We start from the raw sequence: 18,501 nt of genomic DNA on the forward strand, positions 1-18,501 counted from the left end.
ATCCCCTTTTCCCTTTCCCCAGTGTAGGGTTGCCTACCGGGCTCAGTCCTGGTTAACCTCCCTACCATTCATTTATTATTTGCTCTCTCTCTCTCTCACAGTGCAAAACCGTAGGGCATTTGGTCCAAAGCAAGTTGCACGCGGCTGTGTTTACAATGATCTTCAGGCCGCGGTGGAGTTTGTTCGCTGTTTAGCGATTAAATTAAAGCCCGAGAAGCTCGCGGATTGTTGTGGCTGTATGAAAACTGAGGCGATAGCGCTATAGCATGGTCTCTCAAATTTTAAGTTTCGGCTCATGAAGGTACAAATAATGTAGCGTTTGAAGCTTGGCATGGTAATGGCCTTAGCTGAACGGTAATGGTTTTAGGGAAATTAAAACAAGTCATGATATTATTCAACTTCCGAATACCGAGAGTTCTTGTATTTGTTGCGTTAATATTTTTAGTGCATGTGTTGTTGTGACCAAATCAGACATGATCACATAGCACGTTTATACGTAACCTTAATTACGAGGGGTGCACTAACTCCATAAAGCAGCTGTTTCTGTTTGAAAATAAATAAATAAATAAATAAATAAATAAATAAATAAATAAATAAATAAAAGTAAGCAGGGCTGCGTTGTTTGCTTCTCGACAGGTGTCACACGGCTGTCACGACGGCCAATTCCGCCAGGTGACGCTTTGCGGCCGCCACTGCGCTCGCTTTCCAATTCTCGACGATCCTGCGCGCTTGGCCACTGCTAACGGTTCACGCGGCTTCTCGCCGCTTGCAGCCGGGCGCGTATCGTTCCAACCTCCTCTCGTCATCTCGGCGACCACGACGGAGAAATTGGGGGCTGTCGCCGCGAGCGCTGTCTCGAATCAACAAAAGCTCGCGCGACGCCGGCGCTCTCACGGCGGCCGGCCTGGTCCAGGAAAGCGCGCGCGCGAGCGTCGCCAAGATCTGTCGCGCCGTGGCCCCGACGCAGTCACCGCCACTGCTCGCTGCCGCCGACTGCTTCCGGGGTTTGTGTTTGCTCACGTGAGGCTCGCCATAGGTCCCCGCACTTCGTGAGAATCTCGGCTGCCGTGGGCTTTCATCCCAGCCTTGATGAACCGCGGCGCGCACGCTTGAAATAGTTGGCGCCCGCTCGCTCGCGCTGGTGGGGGGGGGGGGGGACCCTGTGACAGCGTAAACAAGAAAGCTCTCAACCCCTTGGGCAACGGTTGGCTGCTGCTGCTGCTGCTGCCGCCAGGAGCCACTTCCGCCGCTCAGCGACGTCTGCGACCGCTTTGCGCCAAGCCCTTGTTGCTGCGAGCGCGGTGGTTCACTGTATATAGTGTGGGGTGACAGACAGCCCAGAGAAGTGGCGGCATTTACGTCGATCGGCAATAAAACGCCTTTTCCGCAGGGGTTCGACGACCGATGCGAGATAAGCTCGCATGGCGCGCATCTATCCGACCAACTGATATGGTGACCCACCACCCCGGCACCGACAAGTATATCACGCGGACTAGCCTGGCGTGAAGAGGGTGGAGCGCGGTGCAAGAATAACACGACGCGTCATATATCGGCCTCCGGGCACGTGGAACGTGCTCTCTCGCTCCATTGTACCTTGAGTCGCAGCGCAGAACAGAACCCAATGCCAGCGGCTCCTGCTCAAGCTTCCCGATGCGATCAGCTTCATAACACACCGTGCCTTCCATTTCCATGCCCCTGCTTCCCATTTTACATGAAATCACGCGCGGCCTTTGTCCGAAAAAAAAAGAAGAAATGAAGCCGATAGGAGAATCAGTGCCGCTGTGTTATGGTTTAGTACTTTAGCCCTATTAGAAGTCATGGTGCTATGGAAAGCTATGGAGGTGTGGACGAGAATTTGCCTTACTGTATACTGACTTCAAAGATAACTGCGGATGCAACAGTAGATTAAGAAGGCGTCCCGGAGTCATATTCGGTCATGCGCGCAGTGGTTACGTTTCTTTTCATAATCACTGAACCTTTGCGAGCAAGGGCGCAAAGCATGCCTCTCAGCAGATTCCTATCTCAAGTCATTGCGCTGGCATGCGAGCCTTTCATGGTTAAAAAATAAAGTGAAGCCATCGGCACTTCTGTATTTTCCCCCCGCTCTAGTTACGTTGCAGAGGTGCGCTGTCCCTTAAGCTACTAAGAATACAGCCCTGTAATGAAGTCTTGCTAACTAACCTTTCATTTAATTAACAGGTACCTGCTACCGCTGTTGTATCACCGGAAAAAAATGAAGGAATTTCCGAATTATCTTGATCGATTGGTGAGCCTGGAAAAGTTGTCGCGTGTCTCATGGAGAAGTAATGCTCATGGGATGAAATAAGCATGCTCATTGAACTTCCTCAGACATTTCTCGAGGGGCCAGGTGTCTTAGAAGGACATATGTATTGGTGGAACTGCGGCAATCTTTGGTGGTTACTTCGCTGGCGCTAAAGTGAAGCCGATCACGCATGCTTTTGCCGGGGAACGGAGTTCAAAAGCCATACTTATTATAGTTTATTGGGTCTTGGTTTTACGTTTGCAGAGGGAATCCTGTCCTACTCAATACCGCAAGGTGAGCGCCGTGGCACGGACGTCGACCTGTCCGACGCAACTTACGACGGCATCAAGGACGACAGCTACTTGCACGGCGGCCTCGGACAGCTCACCGACGGCGTCGCGGGCAGCGAAAACTTCAAGCTCGATGTTTCGGGATACGGCAAAGGTACATAGAATTAGTCCTTTAATGAGTGAACGGGAACTTCCCATATTTGTAATCAGTACAGAGACAGGCTATGTGTCCGGCGTTTAGCCAATGAATGTGAGCACAATTAATCGAGTAGTGACTGTGTAGCCCCCTTTGTCCCGAAAACATTTATTTGCGGAAGTTTATAATATTGTGGCGCTTCCTATCGCGCGCGCAAAAATAAAAAGGAAAGAAAGGAAAGAAAGAAAACAAGAAGAAATGACCACTGTCATGATGCCGTGGAGGCTTCAGCAACTGCATAGTTTGGGGAAAAAACCTGTTCACCATAATTAAAGTCTGCGTAGCTTTGCCGTTTTCAGTAAAGTCTGACATAAGCAGGGGGAAACCGGTCCTGATATTCAAAACGAAGGGTGCGGTAGCTATTTAGACGACGATGTGCTGAAGACATTACTTTACCAGATGTTACGAGCTGTGACAAGTGTAATTCGTTATTTATTTAAATAAATAAAGTAAGGACAGTAAAAGAAAGAAAAGTAACTTGCTGTTGACAGCATCGCAGTTGTCTAGCCCACTCGGCTGGTGGTCAGCAGTGGGGCGTAGGCAAGTAAAATGACATGAAGAGAGGATAGAAAAAAGGATAGAATAGAGAAGGTAACTATTTACATATATACGACAAAGAGACTACAAGTAAGGGATATCCATAGATCGCTTGTGGAGTCACTTCATCGAAAGAGTTTGTCCCCCCGCTCCGCACACCGCGACTGCTTGGTCACGTAGAGCAGCAGAGTGTCTAGACGCACACTGTTTATTGAGCTGCCCTACGCGCGTGATCAGTACCGCATAGCTATAACTCCGCCTCGGCTCTGTTGACCGGCATCCCGTGCGAGCAGTAGCACCAGTCCCCCCCACGGTACCACGAAGCAGACTAAACTAAAATAGCAGAGGTGGTTTCAAACGCAATCTCCTCGCCGCAGCATTTAGAAGGAAACGGTCCGGACAGGAGCGGAGTGGACTATTCTGATCCTTGCACGGTCTATTGCGCTTTGCAGATTTCCGAAGAATAGCTTTGGTCATTAAATATTGCTTTAGAGCAGTCGGAAAGGCACTGGTGCCGGGTATGATCCCGGGCTCAGGACGTATTTTTTTTTCAGCTGTGAAACTGTGAGTCGGGGGAAGGCGTGGGGGGGGGGGGGGGGGCTTATGGGTTTCTAAAGTAACTTGTACCTTTTTGCTACTTTATCAATGCTCACTCTCTCCCTCTTTTCCTTTTTCTCTTCCCCTTTCCCTTACCCCAGTGTAGGGTAGCAAACTGGACGCTCGTCTTGTTGAACTCCCTGCCTTTCCTGTCATTGCTTTCTCTCTCTCTTTGTGCTGCTTTCTGCTGAATTAATTACTTCCCACTTTCATGCACTTTCTTTTCCTGCCTTACCGCCTCGCGCAGGGTACGAGTGGGTCGGCTGGCGCAACGACTCGCTGCACTCTCAGCCACTCGAGCTGGTCTTCGAGTTCGACACGGTGCGAAACTTCTCGGCCGTGTTCCTGCACTGTAACAACATGCACACCCGCGACGTTCAGCCGTTTCGCGCGGCGCGACTCTCGTTCAGCGTGGGTGGAAAGCACTACCTGGGTGAACCGCAGCACTTCAACCTGATGCCGGGTCTGTTCAACGAGAAGACACGCAACGTCACCATCCGGCTGCACAACCACGTGGGTCGCTTCGTCAAGCTACAGCTTGAGTTCGCCGCCAAGTGGCTGCTCCTAAGCGAGGTCTCCTTTACCTCCGGTAAGAAATCCTTTCTCCCGCCCTTAATGCCGAAGCTGCCTGACCACACTCATTTGTCGATATTGCCGGCTAGCTTCAGAAGCAGGCTGCACACCGCATAGACACCTTGAAAGGCACGGCTTTTGAACCGGCGAAGGTCGCAGGCTCTCGAGCAGACAAACTGTGAGCCGCGAAGATTCGCAGCGCGCGAATGGGCACGTGATGGGGAAGGATGCTGAAATAGAAAAGCGAGCAAAATAGACAGACCTAGAAGCATCCGGTAGAAGTTGCCAATGCACGCAGAACCACGCTGCTTCCACGCTTCAGATATCTGTGGCGGGCTCTGTGTGCTGGGCTCAAATTGTGTCAGTGCTCACGCTGCGGTAGTTTTTGGTGCATACTACAGCGCCTCAGCAACCAATCTGGTTGAATAATGGAAAGAGCCGTACTCTGGTGCGTGCCATAACATCTCAGCTCTGTCTACCGCCGTACAATTGGATGAGTATTAACGTTTGGTGACTAGCGATGCACGTGTTCGTTAGGTACCTCTGCAATGACTCTTGCTGACGAAGAGTTGGCACGACCGTTTCTTTCGCTTAACTCTTGACTCTCCAAGTGTGTGAAATTGGTCAGGTTCGGTGCAGCATAACTTGGCCATTCATGTGCAGTCATCGGGTGCCTACTTTTTTTCGTCCGAGCACGCACGAATGGGTTCTCGTCTTTAACCGAAGAAGGTCCCTCCCTTAGTAGCCTTTTAAAGGCCAATTTGCCGTTCCATGTATCCTTTTAAAAAAGGAAACTCATCACACGTCATAAAGGTGGATATGCACATTGACTAAATACATTCTTTTTGCAATGTCATAATATGCAGATACTTACGTGAAAGAGCATTCGCGTTTGAAACGCACTTAATTGCGCACGGGGCGTATAAGTGCCTCCTCTGTCGTTCTGTAGTCTTCCCACGAGCACGTTCCGGCTATGCGATGTACAGCATTATGTTTAATGCTGAAGAAGAAGAAAAGCCTTAATTTTTATTTGCGAATGTCCTCACGCGAGTTTGAAATATTTTATCGCCAAAATAAACATTTGCGCCATACGAAGAAGCTGTAATATTTCAGTGGCCTTTCATTATAGTGTTCCCCCAGATCGGCCTAATTGAAGGTGAAAAGTGCAAGCGACACACAGGAAGAAACGGAAGGGCTTGCACGTGATTGTGCTATTTCTTACCGAGACGCGTCTTTATTATACAAATAAATGCTTAATTCATGGCAAAGGCAGTTGTGGTGTCACACGACTTTCTTGTGATTTACGTGATGACTACCATCCAGGCTTCCCTTTCTCATTTGCGAATAGATAGTTCACAAGATACACTCGCATATTCGCATCGTTTTTACTACCCCTGAAAATAGCTCAAATTGTAACTGAAGAACCAGGTTCTGTTCATTTTGTTATATTTTGTGCGAACCGCTGATGGCTTTGTCGATCGCCATTTTGTGAAATTTCAAGTAAGATCGATCAAAATAAAACTTGCTGAAAAAGCTGTCTTCGACCTAGAATGCAGACACTAGTCATTCGAAGTATTTAGAAAAAAAAAATAAACACCAAGGAGTGAACATAACACTGGCGGTGGGAAAGAGACGCAAATAAACGATATTATGTATTTGCGGTCTATATCTACATGCTGAGTTTTTCACTGTTACCTTGCTTAACATCCTTAAAAAAAAAACCTTACCAGATTGTTTGTTTTCTCCCGTAACCACGTTTTCCATTGTTTAAACTCTTTTTACACGTTGCACATTGCGATGCTAAAAACTTTCCGTTAGCAGACGTAAAGCTTGCACAAGAAAACGAGCTTCAGTGTGGGGAGCATGCATGTTGTTCGAACGGGTACGCTGGAAAGCCAAGCTCTTCTCTATCGATTCGAAAAAAAAAAAAAAAACACTTTTACCCCGGAACGCCAGATGGATGCTTTTGTAACTTTTCGCCTCGCAAGCCGATCGGTGCAAGCGGAAGAGTTTAATCGAAGTTTTCCTCCGCGATTCCTCTGAGCGCGCAGTGCCATCAACCCTAGCTCAGGCTTCGGCTCAGCGATTTGCGAAAAGCTGCTGTCGATCTGCAAGGAACCGAGAGGGCGCCATGAGTAATCGAGCGTTGCGACGGCATCTCTGGCGCCTCGGCGTAAACTTTGGGCAAAAATTTCGACGCATCCGCATGTCGCGTCACGACGTTATTTCTTTTCCTTTAATTTTTAGTTCGTCACTTCACTTTCTCTCCCCATCGGTTTCTAGTTGCGCGCGAAACTCCACACAGAAACAGAGTATGCAAGAAAAAGACAGCTAGGATACACAGACGTTTTTTTGTCTTTTTTACGTCAATGACTTTCTAGCCATGTCGCCAAATTTTTTTTCTTCGATGGTGATTTTTTTTTATAATTAAAGTTCAAGTACTGCGTTCGCAACTACAGAGCGCCTGAAGATGAAGTTAAATGGTGCGAGTAATAATAATAGTATTTGGGGTTTTACGTGCCAAAACCACTTTCTGATTATGAGGCACGCCGTAGTGGAGGACTCCGGAAATTTTTGACCACCTGGGGTTCTTTAACGTGCACCTAAATCTAAGCACACGGGTGTTTTCGCATTTCGCCCCCATCGAAATGCGGCCGCCGTGGCCGGGATTCGATCCCGCGACCTCGTGCTCAGCAGCCCAACACCATAGCCACTGAGCAACCACGGCGGGTTGGTGCGAGTCGGGCGGGTATTCTATTCGCTATTCCCTAATTGAAGCTATTGATGTGTTTCTGCGGCGTTACGAAGATATGCCATAGGACGAGAAAAAGCGCATAATGTATTCTCGCGTGAAAGTGACTCGCAATTCTAAGCAGTACCAGAGTCCTTCCATGTTTTTTCTGGTCACGAAACTGCCGCCTCAGTTTCATATAGCGCCAGCGCCCGCCGCTAGAGGCGCAACCGTGCATGAGAGGGCATGCGAACGCCGCTACCGCTGTGGTTGTGTGTGGGGCAGCCTCGGTATTCTAGCTTTCTCAACTTCCTCAACGATCGCTTTAGTTTCACGTAACTATTTTTAACATTGAATATAATTAAATTACTGCCTCAGCGTGTCTTCTGCGATGATATGAGCGCACGGGACGAAAAAAAAAAGCCGCTCATAACATGGAGCTTGCGGCGGTCTCAGACCAAAAAGAAGAAAGATCTGGAATTTTAAGAGCCAGAACCGCGATACGATTATGAGGCACGCCGTAGTGGGGGACTCGGGATTAGTTTTGACCCCCTGGGATCCTTTAAAATGCACCTAAATTTAAATAAACGGGTGTTTTGCATTTCGCCCCCGTCGAAGTGCGTCCGCTGTACACGGCCGGGCGGTCCCGGTCCGGATTTCTTCGTCATCGCCGTTCGCCTCAACGCTTCGGTGGGCTCCGCTTTTTAATATTTGCCTTAAATTAAACACCGCGCATTCGCAACAAAACGCCAGTGGTCCCACTTATCACCAGAGGAGTAAGCGCCAATTCTCCGTTGCGCATAGCGCCAGATTGTTCGCCGAGCACAGCTGTTCAGTTTCTGTTAAACTGTGGCATAGAAGGACTCTGTGGGCAGTATCTTATAACGAGATCAAAAGAATGAAATTGCTATTGCAAAGGGCTGCTACCGTAGAATACTTAATGACAAAGAAAAGGGAACTGAGCTGCTCCATGCGCTTAAGATTTCTTGCAAAGCGATGTCATTTCTGAATAAGATTTAGGTAGAATTAATGCAAGACGAACTTCGCTACTAAATGTCTTCCTAGAAAATCACATGTAAGAAGACAGGACAGACAGACAGACCTGTCCTGTCTTCTTACATGTGATTGTCTAGAAAGCGCAACCAATGTTTCCTATTACAATAGAAGCGTCAGTAAGCCCAGCACTTCACTGCTCGTGGTTTCGACGCAGAAACGACGAGACTAGGTATTTTGGTTCTTAATTCGCAACTATTTACAATATGTTAAAATGTTGCAATCACCGGTCCTGATATTCTTATCATGGTCGAAAAATGAAAAAAAAAAACTTTATAATTCGATTAAGAAAATAAATAAAACGTGTTGGTGCAAAAACAAAATACAAGCACGATCATTTATTTATCATGTAAAATAAGCGGAGCGAAATACAGATAGCACGGAGGCGTCCAGTCACAAATGGTCCACCATTCACAATGCAAGAAGTTTGTTAAAAGCATGACACTGATATAATACGCATAAAGAAATAAGATCAAACGTGAGAGGTATGCATTGGGAGGCAGAAAACAAACACCAGCAAACGAATGGCAATAAGTACAGAATGCATAGTCGATTGTTTCTATAAAGAAGAAAGTGTAAAGCATAAGCATTTCATAACACACGGCTAAAGAACTCTCAAACGAACACAAGTAGCCACATCACAAATACAGCAATTTTTTTTAAATGGCTTGTTCGAGATACCACCTTTCTACTTCTTCAGCTGTTACTTAAACATGCAGACAAAACTTGCTCAGCAAATCACAATACAAATGTAGCTAACAGTGTGCTAATAACCTTCTTACTCATAGCAGCTTATAGACTTAAAAGTACGTGCAATTGAGGAATTGTAGCCCATCATTAGCCAAGACTAAAGGACAATGGAAAATAAAACACTGCATATTATTCTGTTTTAACACTTGCATTTAAAGGAATTCTAATGCTATACCTTTCATAGATGGTCGGGGTAAGGGCGCTATTGCTGTGAACTACTCTATCCTGGTATAACACAAATTGACGTTGCAACAAAGCATAAAGCAAATGTGTTCAGCGTCGGCTTCTCACGCTCCAGGGACACGTCGTCGCCGTTGATGTTGAAATTGTACGCAGTGACGATGTCCGAGGCGTCAAAGTGTTTCGCGCACACACGTGTATACTTCGATTCGAAATTAAAACCGCCACTTTCCTGCCGCGGTATGGCCCGCTTCCATTTCTCGCGCTGCTCCTTGTTATTAGGTAAACAAGACAACGACACCTTTTCGGTCGTGCCCTTGTAGCCGGAACGGCACCCAGGCACGCAACACGTGTTCGGCATCGTTGTCCCACCCCACCACTTCAACCAAACAGCCCAACACTCGAAAAATAGCACAGCACATGCACAGAACGTACCCGAAAAGTCAGCTCGCCTCGCACTGCGCACGCATTTCGGTACGCGAACGATGCCCTCTGTGGCACAGTGGCGCCGCGTCGCGGCACCTTTGGGCAGCATATGAACCTCTCCCATAGCGTGACGGCGGAGTTTCGTGACCAGAAAAACATGGAAGGACTCTGGCAGTACTAAGTACTCTTCCAAAGCAGCTTGCATTGGTTCAGCATATCTATATTAACAGTAGCTATGTAAAAAAAAAAAAAACACCACAAGCCCGCTTTCGTTACCACAATGATTCGCAGCCCGCGCGGTACCACACACCTGTGCCGTTAACACGTCTTCACAATCTGCATGACTCCTTATTTCCTGTTATAGCTTTTTACCCTTGGTTCTTTACACATATTCTGAGTTCACTGCCATGTATCGTATCATATCTGACGTCAAAAATTTTTTCTCCGTGAATGACACGGCAGTAGTTTGCTTTATTTTAAGCTATATATGGTGCTGTGAGCCTTAGCCAACCGGACGCTTTTCTGGTTAACACCCCTGCTCTCTTCCTTTCTTTCCTCTCCTTGTCAGAGAAGAACGAGAGCTCCCCCTTCTTCGACCGTCTCCCCCTTCCCTCATTCCAGGGTAGCCAGCAGGACCTGGTTAACTTCCTCCCTTTCTCTTTCTCGTCAATGAAAATCGTTGCCGAGAAAGACCAAGGCTGTGCACTTGCTCCGCGGGTCCAAAAAGTATCCGCAGACCTGACGCACGCAGCGTCGTCTCCAAGAATATCGATTCCTATAAGAGAATCTTGGGCTCCTAGTCCACTCGATGTACCTACGCGTTGACTTTTCTTTAGGAACGACGTCTGTGGCTACAGGAATGAAAATTAATCCGAGCGCGCGCTGTGCAGTGACAAAAATTGGGTCGCTTTCTAACCCGATTCAGTCATGGCGTGTGAGGCGGAGAAACGGGCTTGAGCAACCGAAGCCAGCAAGGAGCAAACATACAATACGCGCGCGTTCTCCGTACGCCCACGATGCAGGATTTAAGCTCTTCAGGTACTTATAAAAGCGCGTTCATCACCCGGCTATCAACATGCTTTGATCGAGCCGAGCGAAGCCTGGTGGTTAGGCCACGTGACCGTTAAAGCTGCACCACTTTTGAAGCGTGCCCTTTGCTTGTCACGATAGAAAACCGTTGCCTTTCGCATAATGAAAAAAAATATCATAGGGAAAGTTCCAGCATGGTTTTGAGCCAGCTATGATTAACAGTTAGTGTGAACCAACGATTAACATTTAGCGCCTGTCAGACGCATTCGCGCGACCTGCCTTGCGGCAAAACTAACCTTGTAAATGTTTGCTAACGACGAGCACGAGCTTTCTCGTAGGTCGGGTGGGTGGGTTGATCATGGAAGCAGAGGACTTGCGAAATCTCATCATGCCTCGTCGCTCTCGCAGTACCCGCCGTGGGCAACTTCAGCGAGGAGGAGGCCCCCGCGGCGCCCCCAATCGTGAGCACAGCCATGAGCGAGGACCCCATGTCCAAGCAGTACGTGGGACTGGTCATCGGTGTGCTGGCCGCCGTCATCCTGCTCCTCGTGCTGGTCATATTCGTCATCGTTGCGCGCAACAGGCGCCGGAAGCACAGCACTCCACACGCCATCCTCAAGCCACTCGACAGCCGCGTCACCATCAACATGAAGGTCAGCAATGCGAACAAACCCGATAGCATCGCGCTAAGCGCCAGATCCCGCTGTAGTCTGCTTCGAATGCGTTGGCAAGATAAAGTATAATACAGAAGTACGGCATGGGGTGAGGGAGGGGGTCGTTGGACTAGTCGGCGCATAGATACAGCAACATTTTTAACCTGTGCCAGGAAGGCAGGACGTAAACAGAAACTATAGGCGCACACACGAAGCGCAGATGCACACATTCTTTGTGCGTGCGTCTATGTTTCTTTTCTCGCCCTGTCTTCCTCGCGCAGTTTAAAAATGTTACTGAAAGTATAATACATTACTTAAGCGCAGCGTTCGGGGTTTGAGCAAAACATGACGATTTCAGCTGCTGCTGTTTCGGTCCGCGCGACATGCTACGCCACCATCACGCGCCACGACAACGCCAGCGCCAGTGTTTTTCACCGGTCTTTGCATTGCCAGCGCTATGGGGGGCGGAAAGGTCGTGAAAAAAAAGGAACTAGCGATTCAACTCACCACAGCGCAATATGAGAAACGCTACTTCACTGCAGCGCAATAGGACAGAAAGCAATGTGGCACAATCGGCAACGTCAGAGTTCACCGCGCTGTCGAAATTTCCCACAATGAGCCATCCCTCAACCAACCTGATCTTGATATCGCATTCGCAAAGTGACGTAGTGGCGCTTGTGGCGGCTGTTAAGCGGCGCTCGCAGTGAAGCCCATAGTGTGAAGCGGATCGGCAATACTGGTTCATAAATGTTTTGATCCCCAATGTTACTTCCACACGTCAGGTGATTTCTGGAGGCGTGAATTTGGTATGTAACATGAATCTTTACTGCTGGGCTTGTAGCCATTTATTGACACTGCCTTAGACATCTGCCTTGTAGCTGTATGCTTCATTCTTCATTATACACATGCTTCATAAAAGCCTCCAACGTAAACCCTTTGAAATGGCCTTTAGGGCAGTTAGAGTCTGTGGCCTAGTGCAGGTTTAGGAATTCAGCAAAAAAAAAAAAAAAAAAAAAAACGTACAAGGATGCTCAATTCATGACCTTAATAACGCATTTATTAGTTTCCTTGTCACATACTCTCGGTGAGTTTTTGTCTATCGAATGCTTATAAGTGACGAGAAAATACTGTCAGTAAATCTTCGATTTCCCTCCAGTGGTCTACCTGACGTGAGTGCTTGGTCCGGCTGTCTTTTGCAGGATCTTGCGTTAGCCTATTCCCCCCAGTACGTGGCACGGGAAGCTAATGGGAATCTTTATGGCCAGGTCGCCCTTGAGGACCCAGATCCTGACAAGCTGCTGTACCACGAACCCCAAGATTTTAAGCCCATCTACCCAGGAACCTACAGTAACGGTGAGAACTTCACTATCACCGTGTCTTCTGCACCGTTATGTTTAGACAGTTAAAGAAGACAGAAAAATATGAAGTGTATGCAACTATCTTTCCTCGGTACATTTTCTTCCGCCTGGTGCTGCATTCACACTGTATTTCAGTACAGTCTTTTTTCTTTGACGTAACAACCAAGACGGAAAATAAAAAAATAATGCCTATGAAACACTTATATCTAATGTTAGAAGTTAGACGTTCTAAGAGCCACTTGACCATCATGACAAAAAGCTGTCATGAGCTGGCAAGGGACTGTGGTGATAGATGGTTTTTTTAGCTCGAATACTTGTCCTTCAATCTTCAGTGAATTTCTTGTCACTTGAAATTTTTATGATATTTCCGTTTCACCTGACTCTACATACATCGCGCACCTAATAGCCAAACGTCTGCCTGCTGGAAATGAGCGCTAGTCTACGTCTTGTCTATGTCTTTGTCCAACATCTGTGCTGGTCCCTCTCGTGACATGCAGTTATTGCCGTCGGAAGAATGGGAAAGCCAGATCACAACTTAGTTTGCGCCCGCTATGGCTTAACTTGAAACTCGCCTAGTATGTTAGAAATCTCTGCTTTTTGGGCAACTTGGTCTTCTGATAAAGATACAGCTAAACACAGTAGCTCTAGAACGAACTCGTCTTTTGTCTTGCTACTGGTGCCTTGCCCAAAACTGGTCGAATTGTGCAAGCCTACTCTGTCATCCCTACACGGGTGGCGCTGGCTCTTGATTAACAAAGATGGGTTTGCGGCTGCACTCGTTTAACATTCTCTGCGCGTTCCTTCTCTCCAGAATCGACAACGTCCCGCGAGTACGCGGTGCCTGACATGAACAAGAGCCCCGTGCTGGGATCGCACAAGTCGTCACCGTTTCCGCAGACGAAGCCGCCGCCCCCGCCGGCCGCTGAACAGTATTACGCTGCCACCGATGTCGTCGTAAGCCTGCCCAACATACAGGTAACTGGAATTTCCCGCCAGAATTTCTTAGGTCTGCTTTTAAGTACAATGCAAACCTTTCTGCCTTCACGTAATTTGAAGTAAGCTTTATGCACATCATTGCCCCCCTTTTTCTTTTGTTGTGCTTTTAACTGGCCTTCCGCTTTCTCAGGAGGTTCGCGTTTTCCCGTAAAATTCGTAACCTTTATGTGCACACACACAGTCACGATTTATAGATTGCCAGCCTCACCTCCACTAGAAAAGTGTTGTGCGCTGCCCTTGCCCGCACGCTTGTAGCTTCGCCACATTATGATCGTTTATGTAAGCAAGCACGCTTTACAGGGTGACAAAAATAATTTGCGAGGGAAGAGGAATATAAATTCATTCACAGGACGACATTTATAGAACTCTAAGATAATACAAGCTATTGGGACAAATCTCTATGGGTTTAAGAATAAAAAATAAACAAGCAAAATCTAAACAAAAGAGTATAAGTATCAATCTTGTCCGTGCCTAGCACTGGAAGACAACATGTAAACGGAAACGGTAGAACCTGTCAGATCATGTCATCTTGGCGCCTGGCATGTGATCAAAAATGGCAAAGCTTGTATTCTCAGCAGTGAACTCAAAAAGAGGGGAAAATTAGCCATGCGTAAGAGTGGTAGATATTTGCGGTACATACCAAACGAATCTGCAAAAAGAAAAAGAAAAAGCTTTGCGAGCTACGCTTGAACAACGGGGGAATGAGAGGCTCGGAATTGAACTATTGGTTAAGAAACAAATAACGGTGCCAAAAAAAAAGAAGGAAAGAAAATGTTGCCGGCTGTGTCGCTACCTATGTAGAGCAACCGTAGTAATGCACATCGCTTCATTAAATTCCACTGTTGCAAGCTTTATATCAGTTGTGATTTTCTCCTAAATATATATGTAACAATCTTTCACAAGCTACATTTATGGGTATATGTAGGCCACCAACAAGTGAGCTCTCTGTACTAATGTTGACATTGTTATGTTATCTATGGGGTAGCCAGAAGAAAGCTTTGCGTTAACCATTATGCGTGCAGATTCTGCGTCGCAGATGCTTGAGAAGGCTGAAAACTTCACGTTGTCACTTTCAGGGTGTGAGCGGCAACACCGTTTACTCTGTGCCGACGCTGGACCTGTCATCGGCCGAGGAGAATTCGGGAGGCGCCACACTGCCGCCCGTGCGGGAAGTGCCCCGGCACAGAATCCGCTTCATTGAGAAACTCGGCGAGGGGCAGTTCGGAGAGGTGCGTTGCGGCATGGTCTTCAGACGCGCTAATTATCAACTCACATCAATGCCTTGCGAAGAAAGGCTTCAATTTTTTAAACCGTCCAAGTCTTTATTGCATGTTTGATTAAAGAATAATAATGTGGTCGGGGTCAATTGTGCACGGGATCATGCAACCATTAAAATCTGCAGCATGCCACGTTTTATCTTCGTGCTGCAGCGTTGCGTGCAGGACTTTGCGTTTGGCCGTGTACGCAAAATGTAAGGTCCAGCTATTCGACCTTTTACAATAAGCAAAGCTATCGAACAAGAGTAGAGGCGCATTCTACCGGCAGTTACTGTGGACTGAAATCGTGGACATTGCTTTCTGCGCGTGCGCCGAGATGCGCGTGCTGCTCTTGACGCTATTAACTAAACACTAGCATGAACCAAATGTAAGGACATTACTTGATTCGGGGTGCCTCATAACGTGAACGTGACGATATGCGACGTGCAAGAGGGCTAAAGAAATTATTGAATTTTTATGCTGTCTTTTATACCTGCTCTCACCAAAGTGGCGCAAAGGTAGCTTCTGAACGTTGACGTGTCTACAGATGGGACTGTCTTACTCAGGGCAACAGCAGTTATTTTTGGGAGGACTTATACGGGGGCTGCTTTCCGGCGGAAAGGGTGCCCGATGTGCGCTCTGATTCACTTCAGGAAGCGCAACTGTTTTACCAAAAGGACAATTACTGGGAAATCATCGTTCAAGAGCGATCTTTCAAGTTGTATGACTTCTTAAAGTAAAGTTGGTGCATGATATAAGGAAGCAATGAGCTCATACTGTAGTATATCGCAATCACCGGCGTAGTGCTTGCGACTGTCAGTAGCAAGCATGAGTCTTTCAGTTGACTGAGGGAAAGGCTGGTCGTCAGTGACGATAGGTTGAGTTTTCATTTCAAAATTACGGTGCTCGTTCCGCGCAACCTTTTCTAAGCTTATAGCTCGTTAATAATTTTTCAGAACACTGGCGCCAGCGTGAAGCCGAAGCCTCGGATCCTTTAGAACATATTGTGGGCGCCCGGAGTGATTGGCTCTAGTGCGACATTCAGTGCTAACTTGCTGCGCACTCAAATAAATACGCACGACGCTCCCGTTTAATCGAGGCGAGAACCAGTAGGCGAAATGTGAAGGGACGGCTCCTTGCACGCAGGTGCACCTGTGCGAGGCCGAGGGCATTCCCGAGCTCGTGGACGTGCCGGTCAGTTTTGGCACCAAGACACTGGTCGCGGTGAAGACGCTACGCAAGAACGCCACCGAGCACGCGCGCGCCGATTTCCTGAAGGAGGTGAAGATATTGTCTCGGCTTCGTGACCCCAACATCGTGCACGTATTGGGTGTGTGCACAAGGGACGAGCCGCTCACCATGGTGGTCGAGTACATGGAAAACGGAGACCTGCACCAGTTCCTGCAACACCACCTGCCCGACACGTTTGCACCACCTATCGCCAACAACGTGCTCAGGTGCGACGGCGCTCTTGATTCGTTGATAGCGTCGCCTCACCTATTCTAGATGGGCTCAATAGAAACAGCACTTTCATGCTGCGAATAGTGACGTTGATTTGATTCCAAGTCAATTTGCAGTGTGCACGACTGCTCTGCGATTGCAATCGAATGAAATGCAGGTGTGCGGGAATTTCGGTGCGAGCAAAAGAACCGCAGATGGTGACCCTCTTTACGGCTTAGCGATTGTCAAGAGTGTCGGGAGGAGGGCGTCTTCTGCCGCGCACAGTGGAACGTTTTCGCACGAGGCGCATGTCCCAGCTATTTCGCAGCAGTGTTGAAGCCATCATTATTTGGCCTTCTAAGGTAGTCTGCTTCCCAAGTACTGAGTGCTGCTTATCTTCGGTGATCTGACGAGAACAGATGCGTTTAACATCGCATAGCCAATAATCCTACGGCGTCCGTCATAGCCTAGGTGTAGCTATGGGATATTTCACTCAATCATTGTCAATCAATTCGTGTGCAGGTCCCTTTACTCTCTAGTTCTCAATACTGCAGGATAACGTGGAGATAAATATACGTCTAAGGTGCGAATCTTCATCTAAGAAACCGGTTAACAGCATGGTAAAACATTTAAGTGTAAAGAAAAAAGAATACAGATGGAACGCACGTCTTGTAATCTATGTGAAGCGGTTAATCAAACGCTATAAATGTGCTCGTTTCATCTCTGTATCTTCGCAAAGAGGAAAGTGGCACGCGAGCATGTGCCCCCGCGCACCTCTGCTACATAATCGTTGTGACACACGCGGCGATCATCTCGAAGAGCTAGTTGGCATCGGCACGATGGAAGTATACAGACTGCGGTCTAATCGTTACAGCATCGAGTTACTCTGCTGGTGGACCGAAGTTCGACCCTACCATCGGGCACGTAATTCAATTTTTTTTTATTGGGAGCTATACGGTAGGACAGCAGCAGCAGACATGGGTTAGGACAGTCCGGGAGGATTCGAAAAGAAAGCTTCGCTTGAAAAAATAGATCAGCAGTTCAAACAAAAGCGATGTTTTATTTGTTCGCCTTGTCTCCTGTGCCTTCCTCGGGCAATTAATTGGTATTGACACAAGCGGTATTGGTCGCATAGCCGGACACATCGAAGCAATGCGGCATAAAATTTCGTCCGGTATGATGGTTTCACCGGAAACGGCTGGTATCGTTCGCCTCTCTTCTTGTCCGTATATCTGACAGGGTAATACGTTCTGCTTGCTGCATGTGCCCACAAATAATTTTAAAATTTCCTTAGATGGGGGGGACTTGCTGCTCCTAACACGCTTATGAGGTCTTTAAAATTTTCTTTCTTACAGCTACGGAAGCCTCATCTACATGGCAACACAGATAGCATCAGGAATGAAGTACTTGGAGTCACTCAACTTCGTACATCGGGACCTGGCGACGCGCAACTGTCTGGTCGGCAACGCGTTCACCATAAAGATAGCCGATTTCGGCATGAGTCGGCAGCTGTACGCCTGTGACTACTATCGTATCGAAGGCCGTGCCATGCTGCCGATCCGATGGATGGCCTGGGAAAGCGTACTCATGGTGCGTACTGATGTTTTAGTTTTCTTAAATGCTATGATTATGGCAGCGGAACGACTTCTGTTGAAGCTTTCTTTTCACACTCTAAATGCGGCGCTGAATATCAGTGATCCCTACTTTTCTGCTTTGATTTCGCTTGCCTATAACACATAAGATTTCTCAGTTACGCTGCTTTAATTCCCTGGCAGTCTATTATTTTTCATCCCGCTCTCAACCCCTCGCAAAAATAGCATGCCGAGTACCATTCCAATGCATAATGCCTATATAGGGCCCAACGTCTCCACTTTCTTCTGCATAAACTCTCTCTCTCTCTCGCTATCTGTATTACTTCCAGAAGCTGAATGTACTATGCTGTAAAAGATTCTTGTTATGGTCGCTTATGCGAAACATTCTTATTTAAGAGTGTTATATTCCGATATTTATGAGACCCCCATGATTACAGAGGTTTTGGTTTGGCAGTTATTAACGTTTGAGTTGGTCACTCGGATTATTATCATTTTATCTGTTAGGGGAGTCTCAGTTGATGCATGCTTTCTGACCAGTTGTGTCCAATGCGCGTGCATTTCAGTCGATTCCGCACCGTGCT

General features: G+C 47.5%; 1 protein-coding gene across 2 annotated transcripts in view; it reads left to right on the plus strand.

Moving 5' to 3' along the window:
- Window positions 1–18,501, plus strand: part of Ddr (discoidin domain-containing receptor 2) — a 199,148-nt gene that overhangs the window by 176,416 nt on the left and 4,231 nt on the right. Inside the window, exons 6-13 of one of the 2 annotated variants that reach the window (XM_075692122.1) lie at window positions 2,528–2,707; window positions 4,131–4,472; window positions 11,034–11,278; window positions 12,478–12,631; window positions 13,448–13,611; window positions 14,709–14,861; window positions 16,035–16,345; window positions 17,684–17,918. In XM_075692122.1, the coding sequence (XP_075548237.1) occupies window positions 2,528–2,707; window positions 4,131–4,472; window positions 11,034–11,278; window positions 12,478–12,631; window positions 13,448–13,611; window positions 14,709–14,861; window positions 16,035–16,345; window positions 17,684–17,918 (1,784 nt within the window). The remainder of the gene's footprint in view (window positions 1–2,527; window positions 2,708–4,130; window positions 4,473–11,033; window positions 11,279–12,477; window positions 12,632–13,447; window positions 13,612–14,708; window positions 14,862–16,034; window positions 16,346–17,683; window positions 17,919–18,501) is intronic. The other variant, XM_075692131.1, reaches the window with a different exon arrangement.

This window comes from Dermacentor variabilis, chromosome 1 (genome assembly GCF_050947875.1).
Source record: "Dermacentor variabilis isolate Ectoservices chromosome 1, ASM5094787v1, whole genome shotgun sequence".
NCBI classification, from domain to species: domain Eukaryota; kingdom Metazoa; phylum Arthropoda; class Arachnida; order Ixodida; family Ixodidae; genus Dermacentor; species Dermacentor variabilis.